The 21827-nt window shown below is 35.6% G+C and overlaps 1 protein-coding gene across 1 annotated transcript in view; it reads right to left on the reverse strand.

The window, feature by feature from the left end:
* The window catches only part of LOC137408192 (protein O-mannosyl-transferase Tmtc3-like), a 41332-nt gene that overhangs the window by 14949 nt on the left and 4556 nt on the right, over positions 1-21827 (reverse strand). Inside the window, exons 4-12 of the mRNA XM_068094596.1 lie at positions 19530-19645; positions 17259-17416; positions 15760-16012; positions 14293-14459; positions 12815-12925; positions 11438-11539; positions 10092-10216; positions 3129-3274; positions 1799-1999 (exon numbers count right to left, since the gene is read on the reverse strand). Of these exons, the coding sequence (XP_067950697.1) occupies positions 1799-1999; positions 3129-3274; positions 10092-10216; positions 11438-11539; positions 12815-12925; positions 14293-14459; positions 15760-16012; positions 17259-17416; positions 19530-19645 (1379 nt within the window). The remainder of the gene's footprint in view (positions 1-1798; positions 2000-3128; positions 3275-10091; positions 10217-11437; positions 11540-12814; positions 12926-14292; positions 14460-15759; positions 16013-17258; positions 17417-19529; positions 19646-21827) is intronic.

The raw sequence follows: 21827 nt of genomic DNA on the forward strand, positions 1-21827 counted from the left end.
AATCAAAATAACATGATATGACACACAGTAGGCGCTCATGCAACGTAAATAATCCATTCCAGGAAGATTTACGTTATGGGGATTTTATGTTATACGAACAGTAAAATACATGTAAATTGACTAATCCGTTTTAATATTTTTCCAAACTAATGCAAAAAAGGAAAAACTAGACAACTTATTAATTTGCAGGCTGTACCGTAACTGCAGTATTATTGGTTTGCATCGATGACTTTTCTCCTTTTTCTGATCAATTTTACTGGTTTTATAAACTATGATAAACTATTTCTACAATAAGTTGATGGGAACAGCACATCTTTGATGTCCATTTTTCCATAAATTTTTTCTAGAAAGCAAAGTATATTATGCAAAGTAAAGCTAATTACAAATATTTTATACGTCTACAATGAAGCAAAATAAAAATATATTTTATTATAAAAGGAGCGGGGTCTACCTGATTGTCGTCATCTGTATCCAGAAGTCAAGGTTGGGATAAAAGATCACTTTCAACGATACTCCAACTCGTGACATTCAGATTGGTGGAACTACGCTATAACGCCTGCGCCGATCGATCGCCTTTAAGTATTCATGAACAACTGTGCTGCTATTCATTCTCTGTTTCGTCAACACATTTGATGATCTATCACAGCAAGCTAATATGTCATGGAAGTTGTATGTATACATACGCCGTTTTTTCTCCCACCAGCGCGGTGAAATATGTAACCATTCAAATCGAATTTGAAAACTTGCTTTAACTTGACACTACGTTATATAGGATTTTTATGTAGTACGAAACAGAAACTTTGAAAATTTTTTCACGTTATCTAGAATTCACGTTATAGGAGCATCCTCTGTACTAAGTTTCCATATGAAAGCACACCCTCCATATGACGCTGTAATACTTTCATGAAAACAGCTGCGCCAGTCTCATTCTGTCATAACTCAGTGTCGCTATTTGGCAGCGACACACCCATGTGATGCGTCATCTTTGGCTATGGAAACAACATTAGTGACCAATGACCAATGATGTCACACTTGTGTTTGCACATGAAGTCTTGCCTTTCCCGTTGCTTCATATGCAGAAATGTTTGTTGTTGAACTGTTCCAATCTATGTTTTTACTCTACTATAGCATCTTACGGAAACACAACTCGCTTGTTGGATCAGCGTAGCACTTCTATACTGGCGCGCCCAGGTTTGACTACACTATCACTGTATGGAAACTTGGTGATTGTACAAGTATAGAATATGATAATACGATGAGATATTGGTAGTAATAGTAGTAATAGATAAATAATAACAACAGTAACATTTGGTACTAATAGCTGTGATAGGACAAACTATAGCACTCTACAATAATTGTTTTTATGTGAGCTGGTTATTGAATCACTACGCTTCCATTGAACAGATGAAGCGGATTTGGAGTTGTGCGCACATTGAGTTACCGTGTGATAAGTATTTCAATGGACATTCGAATATTGCGGATTAAGGTGAGGCGCTTTGTTAGAAAAGATAATAAATTCTGCGCCAGAGTTCGGTGTATGTTCGCAACTGCTCAAATTGAAATAAGAACGACTCAAGTGTGGAAAATGTATAAAATGGAATAGTTTACGTGACATTTTCTTGCGCATCATCTGCAAGAGCTGTTTCCATCTTTCGCAAGCATGAAACATTCAGTAAAAATTTGCAAGTAATAAAACTCGTTAGACTTGCGGACTTTTGCTGATTCCAACTTGCGTATGACAAACTTGCGGACTCACCGCATCATGGAAACATTGAATGAGAATATTTTCACAAGATACCTCATGCGTGGGGTTGATACTCAAAGCCTTCGCAAACTGCTCCATTGCCTCCTCATGCTTCTTCGATTCAAGGAACACAACTCCGAGATTATAATAGATGTCTGGGTTGAAGTTGTCATACCGAAGAGCTGATATATATAGCCTCTTCGCTTCATCCTTACGGCCCGTCCTCATCAATATATCCCCATAGTTCATATATGCCTGTTCATTAAGGGCGTATAGGGTTACGAATGTTGGCTAGTATTAAAAAAACCAAAACTACATCTGGTTCGTGAGAACCAGCCACTTAAGAAGACGTCTGATCAGATACTCAAGAATCAAGGACAAGGGTTAATCACGCGACAAGATTATTCAAAATTAATCTTAATCTTGATTAATCTTTATCAAGATTAATCCTAAATTAAAATTAAGGACAAGATTAATCACGTGCATTAAGGACAATTCTCTCAGTGAACTCATTCATTGATCGTCGTCATGAAAGCGGTGTCAGTTTGCATGACAATCTACACGAGTATTACAGGCTATCTGATTGATGAGGAAAGGAACCCTGGGCAATCCAAGGATTAATGCTAGCCAATTAGTGGAGATGAACGTTATCTCTTACGATCCAGTTCTCTAAACTGGAGCTCTAGCTGACAAAAGATCAAATTGATTAGCGCATTGACTGTTTTTGTTGTTTTGGAATCAAATCCGAAATACAGCATAAAAAGAAATTAATTTGAATTTCAAAAGTATTTGAAAACAAAATAGCCTATAGAAACTTAATGCTATGCACTAAAACATTGCTACTACGCCGGTTTCTTTGCTTCAAGAACTGCGGAAAGTTGTTTGAAGAAGGTTAACAGCATTACAGGTTAACTTATTCTAACAGTATATAATAGCCTATGACGTGACAGTGCCTATGAACATGAGCAAAATTATATCATTTATACGTATTTGATTAATACTATAATATTAATAGTATAATTTAATACTAGTTGGTTTTTTGGTGTGCTTTAATCTCAAATGTTTAAATATTTCAAAAACGACAATGTTTTAAAGTTAACTGCATGAGAAATATGAAAATTTTAATTCGATTTTTAACATTTTCACTATAAACATTATGTGAGATAATGCGAAGGCAGCAGTAAAAATGGGTAATAGGCAGTATCTGATTGCATTCTCCATTTAAGACGAGTTAAGGAAAGCAAATCCAGAACCAGTTTTAATATAAATCAAATTATGTAAAAGTTTCCAGAATTTTGCATATCGGGCCGATGCAATGTATACATTTTGTACGACTCCAATTTTTTGTATAAAAGCCCTCAAGAGAAGCTCCTGAAAATCTCACCTGTACAAATTCGGGTCGCATGCTTATTGCCTTTTTATACAAATTCTCCGCTTCAAGCAGCCGAGACTCATTCTGAGAAATAAGACTGCCGAGGGTTATGAAGACATTGAGATGTGTTGGAGCAATCCTCGCCATGTATGACTCACCTGCCAATATAACTATAGACTGTATCTATAAATCTCAGTGTTTGTCAGTCAGTCTGTCTGTCATCCATCTGTCCAGTCATAGCAATAAAGTTTTAGCAACAAAAAATCGCCTCTGTAGTGGATTTTAACTTGCGACATTCAAATCGTAAGTCTACTAACAAGGCTAGCCTCGAGGTTAAGCCGTTCTTACCACACCCATCACTCTTACCATATAACATTTGCATAAACTTGTTGCAATGGCACGCGCCAAATTAATAATTAATTATTTGTTAATTAATACAGAGCGGCCTCAGGTTACGATGCCCTCAGGTTAAGAATTTTCACCTTTCTATATGGAAAACAATGTTTTTTGTCGTCACGAAAAGACAAAATTTTTTCCGACTTTTTTCCGCTATAAAATAACAAAAAAAATTCTTTCAAAATTAGAATTTGGCAGTCGGTGTACAGATTACTAGAAAATAACAAAAAATGCTGATATGTTATTTGCCAAAATCCCTCCCACAATGCCTGAAAAAAATATGATGCTCGCTTGTTGCTCAGTTCAGCGTTATTGGTTATGGCAAAAACGAAACCGGGAAGTGATAAAATTTTAGTGTATGACAAAGTTGAAATTTAGCTTAGTGAAATACATACTAAAACTTAGCTTTGAGTATGTTTTTAGTCAGCTGAAATCATTTAAGTTAAATTCCACGTTTACGTTACACACCTGTCTCCAAAGTTAGAGCTCTTCATGGTACAGACTGCACACAGTACATTGTAACGCTACGTTTTCTTGAAGATCATAACCACTTAATACACTAAAGTTATTGTAGGTAACTATAGTTAACAAAGTTATCATATTATTATTATGTTACTAATCTTTAATATGTACAGCAGGCCTACATACATAAAATTTTGATGATTTTTACCAGGGATGTTTGCATTATATAATTACTATGGTTTCTATACGACTCTATACGACATTTTCGCCTTACGATGCCAACGCTAAAACAAATTAAAATCATATAATTGTATACCAAATAACTCTTCATTGTAATCGTACCAAAATAGACTTTATTTAGCCACTACTTGCTAATCATTTCACTGTTACATTTAAACACCTTTACAGTTGTTTTATTTTTTCTCTAAATTTATTTAAGCTGCAGAAAACACTTTTCTCATGATATTAAGTTTGAAAGTTAGAATAGTAACTGTTGTTATATGTTAAATGAAAAAGGTTTTCCGCGCGAAGACTTTTTGTTAGTACTCGGGCAATGTCAGGTACTCAACTAGTATACATATAGAGGAAGTTGAGAGGGGAGGAGGTAGAGAGGTGGGAGTGGTAGAGGGGTGGAAGTGGTAGAGGGGTGGAAGTGGTAGAGGGGTGGGAGTGGTAGAGGGGTGGGAGTGGTAGAGGGGTGGGAGTGGTAGAGGGGTGGGAGTGGTAGAGGGGTGGGAGTGGTAGAGGGGTGGGAGTGGTAGAGGGGTGGAAGTGGTAGAGGGGTGGGAGTGGTAGAGGGGTGGAAGTGGTAGAGGGGTGGGAGTGGTAGAGGGGTGGAGGGAGAGAAAAGAGGAGAAAAGTGAAGGGAAGTGAAAAAAAGGGAGTGGAGAGACAGTAGAGAGAAGGTGGAGGGGGAACGGTAGATTGGAATAGGTGTAAATAAGGGAGAGTATGGTAATGTGAGTTTGCATCTTCCCAGAGAGTGTGAGTAAAAATTAGACCCTGCAAATGCTTTAAAAAAACTCCAAGGGCAAATTTATTTGTATGAAAACCACTCAACGTTGTGAAACATACACGCTCATGCAAATACTGCTATGAAAAAAAGATTATTTTAGAACATGACTGCCATGTGTAAACTTCGGAATTTGCTAAACTGTACGCTTGCAGATGAGAAGAGATTTCGCTGCTTGTTTGTGCAGGTAAAAGGCAGCACAGATGATGAGCAAATGTCAAGATGATTTTCTTCACATTTATGCATGCGAGAATTCAATTTTCAATAATATCTGTACTGATTATATATTACTGTTCAAAGCCATATTCAATTATTCTATTATTTTAGTAGTAAAAGTATCACAATAGAAGGCTAGTCATTTCAGATGATACTATAACATGCAACTGCGAATTAGCGAATGAGCTACGAGCAATAAAAAAACGTTATTTCTAACAATCACCAGCATACTAGACTTGGTGCCAAAACCGTTGAAAAAACATCAGCCCTAAAGGTAGAAGGTATCTCAAGCTGTATTTCAACACAAGGAAATGTTTCATCTGAGCTAGAAATTTGGACAAAAGTTCAACTCCTAAAAAACAAACAGACATGTGCTGTTAGGGATTGCCTAATCAAGTGTGAAGAGGAGCAAGTAACTGCTTTGCTTGAAACAAAAAATCATAAAAAAATTATGTAAATGTTTACTGTAGGAATGTGGGTCAACGATCCCTGTTATAAAACAGTGTTTAAGAACCTTTAAGGCGAACTTAGACGAATGTCTAGTAGATTTTATCAGTATTTTTCCATTATTTGCAATGGTTTTTGATGTGTTTGACTCTGTCGTTCTCTTTGCCAAAGTGCAACTATAGATGTCATAATCACACTTTCGCTTGAATTGAGTGTTTTAACTGAGATCAAGTTTTTGTCAACTTTAGTCTCGAAACAACCTGGGAGTCAGATCACTTCAAACATTAACAACAATCGCAAACGATAAAAACATGTTATACTTACTGTCAAAATCTACTGAAATTTTGTGTAAGTTCGTCTTCAAGTGAGGAGGACTGTTCATCCGTAAATTATTTTTTTTGTGATGATTTATGATTTATGCACTATGATCGAGGATTAAAATGCTGAAATTCAATCCTCTTCAAGCTTGGCTACTTGCTACGCGAATCTTTACTTTCCCCAAGAATAGTTACTATAATAAGAGTCATGTCCAACTGTTCGAAGCCATGCTAATAGCATTAAGAAAAAAATTGCCTATCACAGGATTTGAACTCAAACATTCCATTTAGCATACCGGCGCTTTAACCACTACAGCACTTGGCTACATTGCCACTTCACGATATAATTATGGACATACTCATGATGATCTCTCACGTTGCATGGGCTGCCAAGTGTACTAGTAACTATAGCCCTGACTAATGCCGCAGTGTGAAGAGAACGAGTTTGAGTCTTCGAGCGAGTCATAAGCTTTGATGATAACGATTATCAGGTTTTGATTATGCCCAGAGGTTTGACAAACTGTCTCTCTTAAAATTTAGGCGACTATAAAAGAAACCAAACACTATTTACATACATCTGAGCTGCTTAAGTACAGAGGAGAGCTAAGCGCTGACATTAGAACCCAGTGCAGAATCAATGACAGCATGTGTAATGTGCATCACTCCGGCGATGATGATTGGCCGACGCGGATTGCTTGGTCTATATTTTCCTTTTTTGACCGCATGAAGCATTTCATCGTTTTCGTGATAGTATTTCATCGTTCTCATTATTGTATAATATGAAAACGTTGCCGGGGACGGTGGTTGTTGAAGGGGTCGCTGTTCGCTGATGTAAAACACGGATGTGTTTGTAATAGTGTGAACTATGATGCAAACACAAATGGGTTTGTGATAGTGTAAACATTGTTATTACAGATGATCACTGAAGTATTGTGTTATTAACCCAAGCATACAGCAATATAGTGTGTACCGTTTTATAGAAAAACAGTGTATTTCGTAGCCTTATAATGTGATATTTAAACACACACACGAGTCAAGGTATGTTCACTGTGTGCGACCATGGATTTATAGTATTCTGTATTTATCACCTCCTGTCCCTCCTGATGACCAACTGTATACATATAATACAGTCGTACCGCGGTGTTCGATCATAATTCATTAGGATATGGTGGTTGAGCGCCGATTGTTCAAAAATTGAAACCCGCATTCCCATAATAAACAATGGTAATTATTTTAATTTGTTTTTATTAGTTTTTGTAGCCATTATTAAGGGATGAAACAACACACGCAAAATTAAAAAATTGGCAAAAAAACTCAAACGAACTAAAAAACTTACTCCACTAACAATGCGAGTCAAAGAAACGTAGTCAATACGTTTACTGAATGATCGAGAAATGGCCAAGGAGAGCTTTTGGTTCTACTCGCGTTTGCCAGCACGACTTGGATAGTTCGCATCAGAAACAATTAGTTTAAAATCAGATACATTTTTGATTGAATTATTTGGTTGAGCTCTGAATTGTTTGAATAAGGCGGTCAAGCGCAGAGGTGCCACTGTAATACCAAGACTAGCAGTAATCTAGCTGGCTTTCTCATAGCCCACAAAATGGGTAGTTGCTTCAAAGACTATTATTTGTTGGCATAGCAACACATGGAAAACAAACTTTAAAGAGTTGTAGTCAAGTCCACCCTTCAATAATCTGAATATTAGAGTGGGCACCAAGTGGCTGCAATGCAAGCACTAGTCCCTAGGTGCCAATCTGTCAATGTTGGCAGAATATCAAATATTTCAACAATTTTATTACGGGGAAAATTGTGAGATCTTTTTGACATGCGCCATGTAAATCAATGCTTCCCTGTTCCTCTTCATGCCTGAAGTCCCTACGACTGACGAGGGCAATCTTGAACCCCCTGTTTTGAATGAAACAAAAAAGGCTCATAACATAATAAAAAACAAATATATATATAATCGGAATGTATAAAAATAATATGTTACTGGGAGGCCATTCTAAGACGAGCCTTATGCTTTTACACAGCGGCAACATATAAATACAACTCACTTTATGATCTTCTACTTTTTCCTGCCCTTTCTCTGCTAAATACTGATGAAAACCTGGTTCCTTGTGGCTAAGTAACTTACGCAAATTATTTTCAGGATCGATGGCATCATAATATTCAGTTTTAATATATAAAAGAGATGAAAATAGGCAAATTTTTGTGACGCCAAATATACTTTCTTCGTTATCACGATCGATTCTTGCCCCCCTCCCGCTGCGAACAGTAGCACACCCCTTAGGGGTGTGAGCACCCCTAACCGAAAAGCCCTGATGTAACTAAATTTTATGTTTATCAGAATTTTAGAAAAAACAATTTCTAAAGTTATGAATCAGTGGTAAAAGATACAGAACAGTCTAAGAAAATTATTTTAAAAAATTCAACAAAATTTTTTTATAATATTATAAATTTCAACCCAATTGTTCATTGCAAAAATAATTTACACAGCAGAGCTGAATTGTTTTAGATAGATAATTCAATGCTGAGGAAAACATTGAAACTTGCAGTGACATTTATACGATAGATGATATGATACGATGATATATACCTACTTATACAGATTCACTTATATGATATATTAGAACCCAGTCACATTTTGCGCGAGACGGTGAACCAGAATGATGCAACAACTTTCACCACCTCCAGAGAAGGAGACAAGTTTTACCTCTACCCGATGTATAGCATCAGATTGCATAAGAAATTCTGGTTGCCTAGCGATGTAATATGTGCCATAAAACACTCAATCTCCATAGCAATGGAAGTTATGGTCGGCATGGTTTTAAATGAGTCAAATGCAAATATGCTAACTACTCCGAAGTACATACCGCGCTGCATGCAGCCACTCTCCAAGTATATTACTACTCCAACCATACTGATCAGGTAGACTGATGAAATGACAAAAATTGCTTGCTTAATATTTATTTATATTATGTTTAATAATTTGTTTGCTTAGTTTCCACCTGAGCTTATTTTTTTATAGCTAGAGGTTTCAAACCTTCACCTAATTGTCACCCAGCAAATAGACAGTGTTTAAGTCACTCATTTAGTTTTAATAGTAACCCGGTATAAACGTGAATATGCATGTTTTTCTATGTTCAAAGACTGTAGTTGTCTTCCCTTTTTTAACACTTGAGTTAACAAATTCCTCTTTTTATCGTACAAATATCGTTTGCTGCCAATGATCAATCAATGCCACTCTTAATTCTCAGAGCTGTATTTCTCTTATTGAATAGTGTATAAATTTCATAGAAACAATTTCTAACGGATTTGATCTATTAGAAAAGATGTGTTTAGTGAAAGAAATCTTAGTACTCTACTGGCATTTCATGTTTCATCTCTAATGACTATACGCCAACTGAAGACAAAATACTTTAACATTTATTATGCACAGCGGATAATCTCTCATAATATATTTATTATAAGCACACTGAGATAAAATAAGAAATATCTATGTCACGGATGGCTATGATGCCAACTGGGAGCATTTCAGTTGGAACGACTCGCATAGAACAATCTGATGATTGCGAAGAAAATCTGCTCTGACAAACTAATAATTATATCTCTTATTTCTTAATATCAATTGTATCAGTGTATTAGGAAACAATATAATACTAACGAGTGACCAATAGCCAGTGATCCAATCTATTTTATGGTTGACACCTGCAAATATTTCCAAATTGGTCGATAACATAGTAAAATCTGCATTCTTTACTATAACAAGAGCCGTGTCAGTCCGTGTGTACGACGCCACTATAGGAGCATTATAAAAAAAATTGCCTCACACTGGAATTGAACTCAGATGTTGCATTTTGCAGCCAGACAAACCATCAACTGCGCCACTCAACTAGCTGGCTGAGCAGAAGAATAATTGTGCACACAGTTGTTACACATGATGATCTCTCACTAGACTGCCAGCATCCTAGTTTGAAGAAAAACTTCCAACACCTAAATTTGCTGCTTTTTAAGCTATTAACATACTTGTCATTTAACTAGTTATTGTTGACACTTCTGCCAACTTTGTTAATGGGACAAAAACAAAAATAGAGCATTTTAGGTTAATAGCCATTTACTTGCCTTTCTTGGTTGGTGGGAGGAGACTCAAAGCTTTGTTGAGAGCAAGCTCCGCCCTTGAGTTGTCTCCCAACTGTTTTAAGGTTCGTCCCACATTAATATGTGATCCGATGTCATCTGGCTGTACCCTACCAGCATATGATCTCCGAGACTTTGACACCTTATGTCACGCTTTGTGCTATTATGAGTCATACCTTACATCACACTACGGCATGAAATACGTTATGCTGCAACGTGCGTAACACTCTATGTCGCCCTCAATGTCTCACTGGATGCTTTGCACTCGCATCAGCAAATCAAAGAGAAAAAACTATGGAAAAATTTGGTTAATTTTTTGTAAAATTATAGCATTGGTGATCATGAACTTTTGAAAAAAAATGCTGAAAAAGATTTATGTTATTATAAGAATAAGTAACACAGAAGATTGAGAATAAAAAATATTTAAAAATTTATCCTGATCAATACACAGACTACAACCATATCTAAAAAATGTGCATAAATTAATAACTATGCCAGATGGCAGCCCCACTGACCATTTGGGACAGTCGCTGACAGACGGGGATCAACTTTAACCATCGTCAGACAATCCGCATTTCATCAACTACATGTCTGGCAGAGGCAGTGAATCCAGATTAAAACATAAAATGCTAACAACCTTTCATGTTGACCACTACCTTGTTAACGATGGACTTACGCAAAATGTTAGTAGGCTTTCTCAGAGAGGATCGGTATTTATCTGTCATTTACGATTGTTTTTTATGTTTGAGGTGATCTGATTGCCAGGATGTTTCAAGATTAAAATCAATAAAACTTATTCGCAGTTAAAACACTGAGATCTAGCAAAAGCGCTATTATAATGTCTATAGTTGCAAAGGGGCCAACATAATAGAGACGCATAACACTTCAACTTGAACATAATAGCTGATATCAACTATAGCAATGATAACAACTAGTGACGTCATTTCTCATGTATTTTGCTTTCAGCACTTTAATCGAATAAGCTTTATTGATTTTAATCTTGAAATATCTTGGCAGTCAAATAACCTCAAACATCAAAAACAATATCGGGTGATAGAAAAAATATTGATACTTTCCGATAAAATCTGCTACAATTTTGTGTACGTTCATCTTTGAGCTTAGGTTGGAGGTTAAATAACAATTTCTCAGAAGGTGTCTGTGGTTAAAAATCATAGATGATGGTATCACAAATTTTGGAGTCATCAAAACTTTGTCTGCCATGTCACACTAGACACAGAATTCCTATGGCTGACCTTGTCAGCTCTTTTCAAGTTAATCAATGGGTAGACTTTTTAGTCTAAATCAAGTAAATCAAGACTAAATCAACTCACCTGGCAGCATTGCTGAAATAGCTAAGCGCTGCCGTGTAGTTACCCTCCGCTTCCAAGGCATGCCCTACATTGTTCCATACCTTTGCATTCTCCTGCGTAAACCTACAACAAAGAATCTAACCAAAACTAACAGAATTCCATGAAATCTTTTACAAAAAGATTTGACAGGGCTCCTTCAAATAGATGATTGTAGTCTGAGACCAGATAAAATGGCTATTGCTGACAATTTAGGAAGAATAAGAAAACTCCACCTCTAAGTCTACCATCAAAACATTTGGTGCAGTTACGTTTAACGAATTAATACAAATAGTCCTGCAGGCTAAGTGAAATTAAAAAAGTGCCAAAGTAGGTAATTTCAAATTGCGCTGACCGAAACTGGGTGATCACATCATACATGCTTCTAGGATCCAAATGGGAGCTCAGCAAAAAGAATCATAAAGCTGAACACTGATTGATTTAATGAGCACTCTATGATTCGAGAACTTTATGGATAGAGCCCTCTATGGTTACAACACGCTATGGTTAGAGAACTTTATGATCAGGGCATTCTAGGATTAAAAGACTATTTAATCAACGTGATGTATGATCAAATCACTCTATGATTGAGCACTATATGACTATAGCACTCTATGATTAAATCACTCTATGATCTGAGCACTATATGACTATAGCACTCTATGATTAAAGCGCTCGATGGATAAAAAGCTCTGAAATAATTATATCTAAAACGCAGCGGCTGTTCAAATAAATAGATTTAGAATGATTTGATGCCACACCCAGCTAATATCACCTAATATCTTTTACAGCAATTACACAATTAGTAATGTGCAGTAAACCAACCACCAGACAAGCTACACTCAAAAATAATGAGAATTGAATGGTTTTGGATAGTTTTAATGATAAGCGAAAGTTACTATTTAGTTTATGTGTGAAAAAAAACCATGTGTATCCAGCTGCTATCAGATATCTTAATATTAAATGTATGTAGGTGAGCATAATGAAGTTTTCTCTTTTCATTTGAGAGTTTCATAGATTTTATCAAAAATTTGATGACAGCACAAGGAAATAAGATAGTTTGTCTGATGTATCCATGAGATAAAATAATGGAATATTTCACTAAAAGTAAGTATGCTATCAAGTGAAGAATAATACACTGTAACCATGGAGCCTAAGCAAAAGATATGACATATCACTAAAACCCTCATATTTGAGTTTCTCATTATGATATTGAGGAGGCAAGCTGCTTCTGAAGACATAATTAAATGAAGCTCTAGCAATTGGTGACCTTTCATTAGTTTCTCATTTAATTATGAAAAATTAGTGGGGGAGTGGTGCCCCCCTCCCTTGGTACAGTTGAACTAGGGCTGCCTACCTTACCTGAGAGCTGAACTAAATAAAGAGTATTCACTCCTCCAGTCTTGATTTCTAACCAGAGTTCTGCCGGCTCCAGCGAGGATGAGTAGTAGCGTGCTTCCAACCAGCAAGTACCTCCAACCAAAAACACAACCATAGAGGTTACGGTACATACGCAATATTACATCAATATTCCTCTAACAGACACCTGAATCGGATAAGGAATGGTTCTAAAGATAATAAGTAAGAGATAGGTGTAAATGGTGGATAAGTGCTGCCCGGCTTATTGGACAAAATGGCAGCACTATATATAGCATATAAAGGCAGCACTTGTCAGAATGACAGCACTATCTCGTCATATTATACACCTTATAATATTACTTGCTCTAACATTTGGTATTTTTTAAATTTAAACAAAATCTCTGAACAGGTTAACTTCTCAACTGTATATAGAAAAAATGAAATGACAGCGTAAACTGAATAACAGCATTTATTATACATGTACTTTAATCCTAATTTATAGCATAACCTTGACAAATGAATATACTGCTAAGGTTAACCTTACTTATATAAAAAATGTCATACCTTACTGAGCAAGATTAGCTTGCATCTATGAAAAGCAATGAACACAGTGGTGTGCGGAATTATGGCAAAACCCTAAACAATACGACTTATGTTATGTTTTATTTAAGATTACTGTGCTAAAAATCATCAGGACTAAATAAGATAATTGATAAAATTGATAAATATATCAATTTTATCCAGAATTTGTGAGCAGTTCAAATCAAAACATGACAGGTTGACAAGTTCATACAGATTAACAGGTTCATACAGGTTGACAGGTTTATACAGGTTGAGAGGTTCATACAGGTTGACAGGTTCATACAGGTTGACGGGTTCTGACAAGATTGACAGGTTCATACAGGTTGACAGGTTCATACAGGTTGACGGGTTCTGACAAGATTGACAGGTTCATACAGGTTGAGAGGTTCATACAGGTTGACAGGTTTATACAGGGGGACAGGTTCTGACAAGATTGAGATGTCTCATGCTGCAAAAAACCTTTAAAATGACTTCACAGAAGTTTGGGCACAAATTTATAGCCAGCTCTTTGTTTTGAGATATTTGTGATTTTTTTGGTAAATTCCTCATGTCCGCATCCCTCATAGCACAACAAGACTTTCCAAGAAATGCAATGGTTGACGAGTTTACTCTGAATTTTGAGATTAGAGTTCAGTTTAGTTTGTAACTCCTTGTAGTCAAAGAACAAAAGATTTTTATTTAATTTAATGAAAAAATTAAACTTTAAGCTTTAAAACAATGCATAGACGTATGCATCTAGAGCTAAGCTGAGATATGATAAAATATCTCAATCAACAATGAACATGGGTTTGTGATAATTTTGTATACCTCACTAAAACATTGGACTTGAAAGAAAATGCTGCATTAACATCACTCACAAGATGCACTTACACGTATGTCACTGCAACTGTTGAGCTTACCTGGTAGACCTTGTTTGTACTCGATCATAAAGGTATGTGAACACGGCAGTGATGATGATGCAATAACCAATACTAGGAATGTAGAGCACCCGCTCGGCGATGACAAACCCGACAGGGAAGAACAGGTTGCTTGCAGGTAGGAAAGGTATGATTATAAAGACGATGCCCTGCAATTTGTAAATGCATGGAAGAACTGCTGCCAAGACTACAAGAACTTTCGCACTAATCCAACCACTGTAAGCATAAAGTAAGTGAACACAGAGCATGTGCCAGCAACAATCAGAATAACATCATTGAAATTGTCTCCCCTATGCACATATATTACTCATTGTAGGAGAACTAAAATCTTGTGTTTCAAAATTCTAGGGGTAGCTTCTAGATAATTCTTGAAAAAAATACTGTATAAGAATAACAGCCTTTATAAGATGGCTGATACTAATTTGCTAGAAGAAAATTTACAAATTGTTGGAAGAAATAATCAGAATCTTAGTGAGTAGACAACCAAACAATGTGTCACGTAACCTAAAAATGATGTATGACTTTTAATGGATTCCACAGTATATTTTCAAATACCTGAACTGAAATAAGCTTTTATTGATAATTTTGAAATCTAATAACATTGTAGTTGTCTGCTCTTGGCCCGAACATTTTTGTATATGATTTAATAACATTTTAAGAAAGAAATGCTAATGGTTCAGAGCAAACGTTAATATCAAACAAAACAGTCTTCACGGGTTTACATTATTTATGTACTTTTTTTACAAGAGAAATGAAATTTCGTTGCAGATTAAAGCTTATTCTCGTTCTTGCCAGAAAAGATAGACAGAAAACAGAATAATCACGTGAAGCATTCATGATTTGGTTTGCTAATTTGTTTCACAACATTGCCAAAAGAATAGCGGTTGAATATTTACCAAGGTAACCATGAATTTAGTAGCAATAAATCTTGCGATAGTATGAAGTGTTGTTGATATTTATTGATTTATGACTTGTCACAATTGTGACAGTAATGCTGGAACTTTTTATGGACATCTTTCTGTTTTTGCAAAACTATACTACGGATGTTGAACCCCACATGTGAACTTTATCTACATTACTCAAGTCAACTGTGTAATGTCTGTCTGTTTGTCGACGTAAACTCTATGCCCTTTCACAAACTAACTATGCCACAAAATGTGAAAAAGCAATGCATTTTCACATTTTGGGCCGGTTTCATTCATACTTCACACGCATATACTCCAGCCTTCCGCTAGGTAGTTAAAATATTCGGTTTCAAAACTTCATCTAGTTCCTGAGAACCAACCTCTAACCAGCCTGCTGGATATTTGAATGATGATGAAAGAAATTCTAGGCATCGCCGAGCTCACTGCTAGTATGCACTTAACTACGGGTAATAACAGATGACACAAAAGAGAACACGGTAACTATAGCAACCGAATGCTGTAAGTAATACTACCAATGACATACCGTAAGAATCTGGTCACTGAATACAGATCGGGTGTTGAAGGAGTAGTAGAGACCTTTGCAGACAAGACAGTATAGCAAGAGAGTGTAGAGATTCCTATTGTCAAGAAAGGAGTTTATAACGGGCAATGTGCCCATTGTCCAATCGCAACAGAGATAAGCTGGACAGACTAGCAGGAAGGAATTCCACACCGTGAGGTAGTTATACGTTAGCTGTCTGTAGGGGGATGATTGGTTGCTAGCTGGATTATCAAACCTGCAGAAGGGATTATCAAAAGGGATTATCAAACAATCAAAAATGGATTATTAAACCATCAAAAAGGGATTATCAAACCATCAAAAGTGCTTAACAGCGAAATAAGATTATTCCATGAGATATTTGCCCTAATTCCAGAGTTATTGAAAACTTGACACAAGATTTTCTTAGAAATTAATTGGAGCCAGTCTTTAAACATTCTGCCATTAAGAGTTGCCTCCCTTGACCTGACCAAATTCTGGTTGCCAGCTGGAAATGTTCATAACTGGATAACCGCAGTACGTATTTGTGTCCAGAATATAAAGCTTAAAAATCAGACTTTTTCATGTCACAAATATTCACATTTCCAATAGCTATATCTTTGTCACTGACAGGCAGAGTGCTGAATGACTCTATATTGAAATACAGTTGCCTGTTTATAATAAAGCTTCACAATATAGTGTTTTATATGTTTGGTGGCGATTTTTAAAGTATCATAGATGATTTGAAAATGGCCATCATTTAAAAAGATATCGTCAATCGTATAAATGACATAATTAAGTAACGGCGATTCATCTCACACCTGACAATTTTCAAACTAAAACACATGGGCCTTCTAGCCTTATGATAAGCTTATTCCATGACCTTCTACGTACACAGTGTTCATGAAATAAATGTTTCTGATTATCACAAACAGAAAATGGATTCTCTTAAAGTTGAAATATACAAAAAATATTAACAAAAACTTATACCGGTAAGTTATTTTATATAGCAATATCGTGAATCATCTGGATATTTTTGGAAATCATGAAACTCAAGTTTCCAACTGTTTGGGCGAAACTGATGTTTGTCGTTATTACACACTCAAATGATCAATTTGCGATGTTGAAAAGCATGAACAGAAACTAAATAGTGTTATATTATTATTGTTATTATTGACCAGACTGTACAACATGTGAGAGATACTCTGATTGATGAATGTAACTAACGAAATATGTGAAAAATGTGAAAAATGCAGAAAAATTTCTACAGGAGAAGTTTACAAGTTACAAGATAAACAACTGAATCGCATTAGCAATCAAGCAGTTTGACAATTTTTCATGCAAATACAACCAAGTTTTATGAATTCTATATAGATAAATAAAAAAATAGAATGACAAGATAAAAAAGCTGCAGAAACCATCTGAATAAACTGTAAATATGATACAAAAGCACCCCTTTAACCTTCCCATAAACAAGGAAACTCGCTACTGAAAACATGACTCACGTTGTGAAAGCAGGTAGTTGTGCCCCCATAATATATAGCCTGAGACCCAATGTAATGATGCACATAAGTACGAGGGCCATGCACCTGTACATCAATGCAGTAATCTGTGTTGATAAAGAGCGGTTTTGTATCAGATTGTATAAGGTTCTCATCTTCAGCTACAAGAAGGACCATGAAAATGCAGATTTGAACCAACTGATGAGTACCTGCCAAAAATGTCAAAATATTCCAACACCTTCCAATATTTAAATGGTGATGTTTCCAAATTACTACTATTAGGTACTACACAATGCTTCTTGTAGTACTTTCCAATGCCACATTATTGCACCAGACCGATTCAATGGATATTGTAAACCGAGATAAAAAAAACAGTTTAAGAGGCATTTAGAGGTAAGTATACACATGCGTGTAGTTTTTTGGTATACTTTTTCTTATAATCAGAGTTCTTGTAGGTGTATTTGCCATTTTTAGAAAAATAAAGTAGCCAAAAAGTATACAAAAGGGCGAAAAAGTATCTTGTATGCGACTATAAAATTGCCTACATTCAATAGGTTCATCATGTTACAGGAGAGAATAACTACTAATCTTATTCATTTATTGTTCAATTTAAGGATTTTATGTAAAATTCTCTGCTATCGCTGAGAAAGCATCCTGAAGGGCATCATAGCAACAAATTTGTATTATACACCAGTAAAAACTACAAAAACATGAAAACAAAAGATTTTAAAACATCTGACTGGTTATTCTGGAACTGTGAAAATAACATAAAAACAAAACTCTGAAACATAGTATATTTTTCGGTAAACACTTAAGCAAATCTATTACACCTGAAATCAATTTCAAATATCAGTGAAAAAGTGACTTCATAAATGTGAGCCGAAATGCTATGAACTATGAAACGCATGAACAAGCATTCACAGTATGGCTATATACTTGCGATGACAAGGCATGTCTGTGTTTACATGTACATGTACATTACTTAGGTTAGCATGAGAATACAGGATTCTGTCACTAATACTAGAAACAGAAAAAGTAAGATACTAGTAGTGGAGTAGGGTAAGTAAGTTAGAAAGTAAGTAAGGGATAGAGCAGAACTCTGATTAAAATGGAAGGGTATTCAAAACAAAAAAAGTTATCACTAACTAAACTGAGAGAATAAGTGTAATCGGTTCAGTGTATTCAGATACTCTAATATTCAACTGACTGGTGCAATAAACTTGTTTTTCTCCAGGAGAACCTATAGCAGTGCCGAGTAAGACAGAGACAGGTTATGTAAAATCCAGGCATCAAGTTTCTCTTTAACTTAATTATCAATATAACTTAATTAGGTATAAATATACAATAAACAAGAGCAGGTTGAACTACTGTCACGTGCAATATTATGTTAACCGGCGAAAATCACACCTTAAGAAGTATAATTAAATTGCTACAAATATGTTGCAGTGCATATCTAAAACAACATAAGAAGTTTTCAATGTGAAAGCTGATAGGCGACAGTTTTGCCACGACAATAACTAGTAGATGTATCCAGACAGAGATTCACAGAAGGTTTTATATATACAAGTACCCTGACAGTCCCGAGTTCCATGAGAATGTCAGGTGTGCCAATAAAGCACAGAGAATAACTGTATGCGCAATCTTTACTATAATAAGAGCTGTGTCTGTTTGTCCATCCAAAGCTACACTTAGAGGTTGGGAAGAAACGCCTCGCACAGAAATCGAACTCGCGGATACTCAGCATGGCAGCCATGCACACTACCAACTGCCCTATTCCTCAGCCATACTATATTGAGGAATACGTATATGTATAGCTGTTACACATGATGATCTATCACAGTGTACCAAACTGCCACGGTATTAGTAATTATAAAACCATGAAAAGCGAATGTTTGAAGCAGATGGTAGTGTTGGTCTACTAAGCCTAAAGTCATGAGCTCAAATTCCATTAGAAAAAATCCTTTTTAACATGCATATTGGGCTTCAAACAGACGAACGACAGACAGCTCCCATTATAGTAAAGATTTGTGTAGAAAAGCAATTATCATAGAGATATTGAAACAACTTCTACCTCCTAACAACACAAGCATTATTATTATTATTAACAGGGTTATTGAAAGGATCTCTGATCATTAATATTTGAAGATTTATTCTAGACAGCGACTGTGAGAGTTTTTTCATATGATTTCAAATCCCTTGTTAATGTGAAGCCCATGCATTTGATTTAAGCTGTTTCTCTAAGAATCTCACCACAGAATGAGTGTGACAACTTACCTGCTGCATTACAAAGCAGTCATAGAGTAAGACAACTCCAGCTATAGTAATGCCCTGTTCCTTGCTAAGCGTTGCACATACGAGCAGAGCCAACAGAAACACTGCGCAAGGCAAACCTGCAGCATGTGAATATGTTGTGGTCTGGCAGCAAGTGGATATGACAACAATGAAAGGTTCGTCTACTCATTGCTACCAGAAATTGTAATGTTAAATAGCTGTTAGCATTTCTATGGTGACATTTCTATGGAATATTCCATAGTGACCTGCAAACAACAGGTTGGGGTTCAATTCCCAAAAAAAGGTCACCGGAGGCGATAAAAAAGGTGGCGATAAAAATGAAATCAAACCTTAAATGGCTCTCAACTAGTGCTGCACGATATCTTTGCATGTACATTCGATTATTTGGTCTCAAAATCTATCGAATATCGAAAAATGTCGAACATTGGAGTTGTCTTCTTTCGACATATAGTGTTAGACTTTAACATTAACGATATGAGAGGATTTTGGCTAATATCGGTTGAAAAGCAGGAGTTGTCACCTCGTTAAAATAAAGAGAATAGACAACTCCATACTTGCAAAATAAAAAAGCCGATATTTCGATAAAATATCGGCTTCGATATTCATATCGACATGAAAACTGACCAAATATAAAATCATCCACTGAAACATATCGTCATATCGAATTATATCGTGTTATCGTGCAGCACTACTCTCAACAAACAACTGGGCATGTGTCCAGACATCAAGGTTCCCTTACCACTGGACTCAGACATGTCCAACTAAGAACAAAGAGCTATTACAGTACTCTTATAAACAGACACAGTTTCCGCCTACAGCGCTGACAAGACAACGTACTCAATGTTCACGGGATTATTCATACAGGGGAAATTCATTATCTGACCTCTTCAGACAAATGAGTTGTCTATCTTACCATAAAAAGTATATATATACAGCACATAAGCATGCCCTGGCTAAACAAATGTTACATTGCAAATCTGCTAATGTGAACTGAAGCCTGTGATCCATAAATATAAATGTAACTGAAATAGAGTTATCTACAAACATATATTTACTATAATATGTGCAGCTGTCTCAGAAGGTTATGCAATGTCACAATGTGATTCTACCAAATTATATATCAACTCAATCTAGAGATTTATGAACATATAGCGTGTTATTTGTCCCTAGTTGACATGTAATTACCATATAACACTTGAATGACTGTTTGTAGAAAAAAATTGTAGGAAACTTGACTATTCCATAACTATATAATTTGGTTATCACCAGCAGATAAAAGCTAAGGCTAATAGCTCGGGGTCACAGAAAGCAATGTTCAACACGGACACCAAAATAATAATTAGACAAGCTTTTTATTAATGCTGCAAAGTAGTCAAGCTAAATAAAAAATTTTCGAGCTCTTCAAATTCCTTCCGAACACTTGAAGTGAACCCAACAATTTCATGTTTGCCTTATCTGAACATCAGAGACCAACTGAGTATGACTGATAATTCTTTATGATTGGTCCCTATTTATAACCGATATTTTGTATGCTAACACCGTTAATACTGTTAACATACAGAATACCTTTTAAATAATAGAGCTAATCGAGATAGAACATCTGAAGTGAAAACTACATTTTAACAGATGTTTTTAAAAAGAAAACCTGGCCGTTTCATGACATATTTTTATATATTTTCAATATTTAAAAAACACAGCCTAACAGATACTCAGGGTAATGCTGCCTCTATAACTACAACAAGATTTTTAGTAAACAAAAACAGCTAGTAAAATTGTATTCAACAAATATCAGCTTTGCAAAGAGCTTTTAGTCGTAGCAAAAGCATGCATATGCACATTTGGGATGCACTAAAATATATTATCTTCCTTGAAGCATCAAACGGAATTTAATCTAATTGTGGCAGAATGGTCAACTTCTAAAAATATAATTATACTTGTGTCACTCATAGATGGGTTTATGTAGAGAGCGCATCCAGTACATCTATCAGATGCAGGTTTAGAATTTGATTAAACATAAGTTTTTGAACATCTAAAATTAGCTAAATCATGTACAAGCATAAAAAAGAGATGAATAAAGGAAAAGCAAGCGGACTCATACCATTGGATAAAAGCTACAATAACAACCAATAGATTAACACATAACATTCCATGCAACAGCAATTTAACGAAAACTGAAAAGCTAACTTCAAAAATTGTAAATAGCCATTAACAACTTCTTAATCAATAAATTCTAAGTATATTTTCTTACTAATTTATTAAATTAATTACTTGAATTAATCC

This window comes from Watersipora subatra, chromosome 11 (assembly GCF_963576615.1).
Source record: "Watersipora subatra chromosome 11, tzWatSuba1.1, whole genome shotgun sequence".
Taxonomy (NCBI): Eukaryota; Metazoa; Bryozoa; class Gymnolaemata; order Cheilostomatida; family Watersiporidae; genus Watersipora; species Watersipora subatra.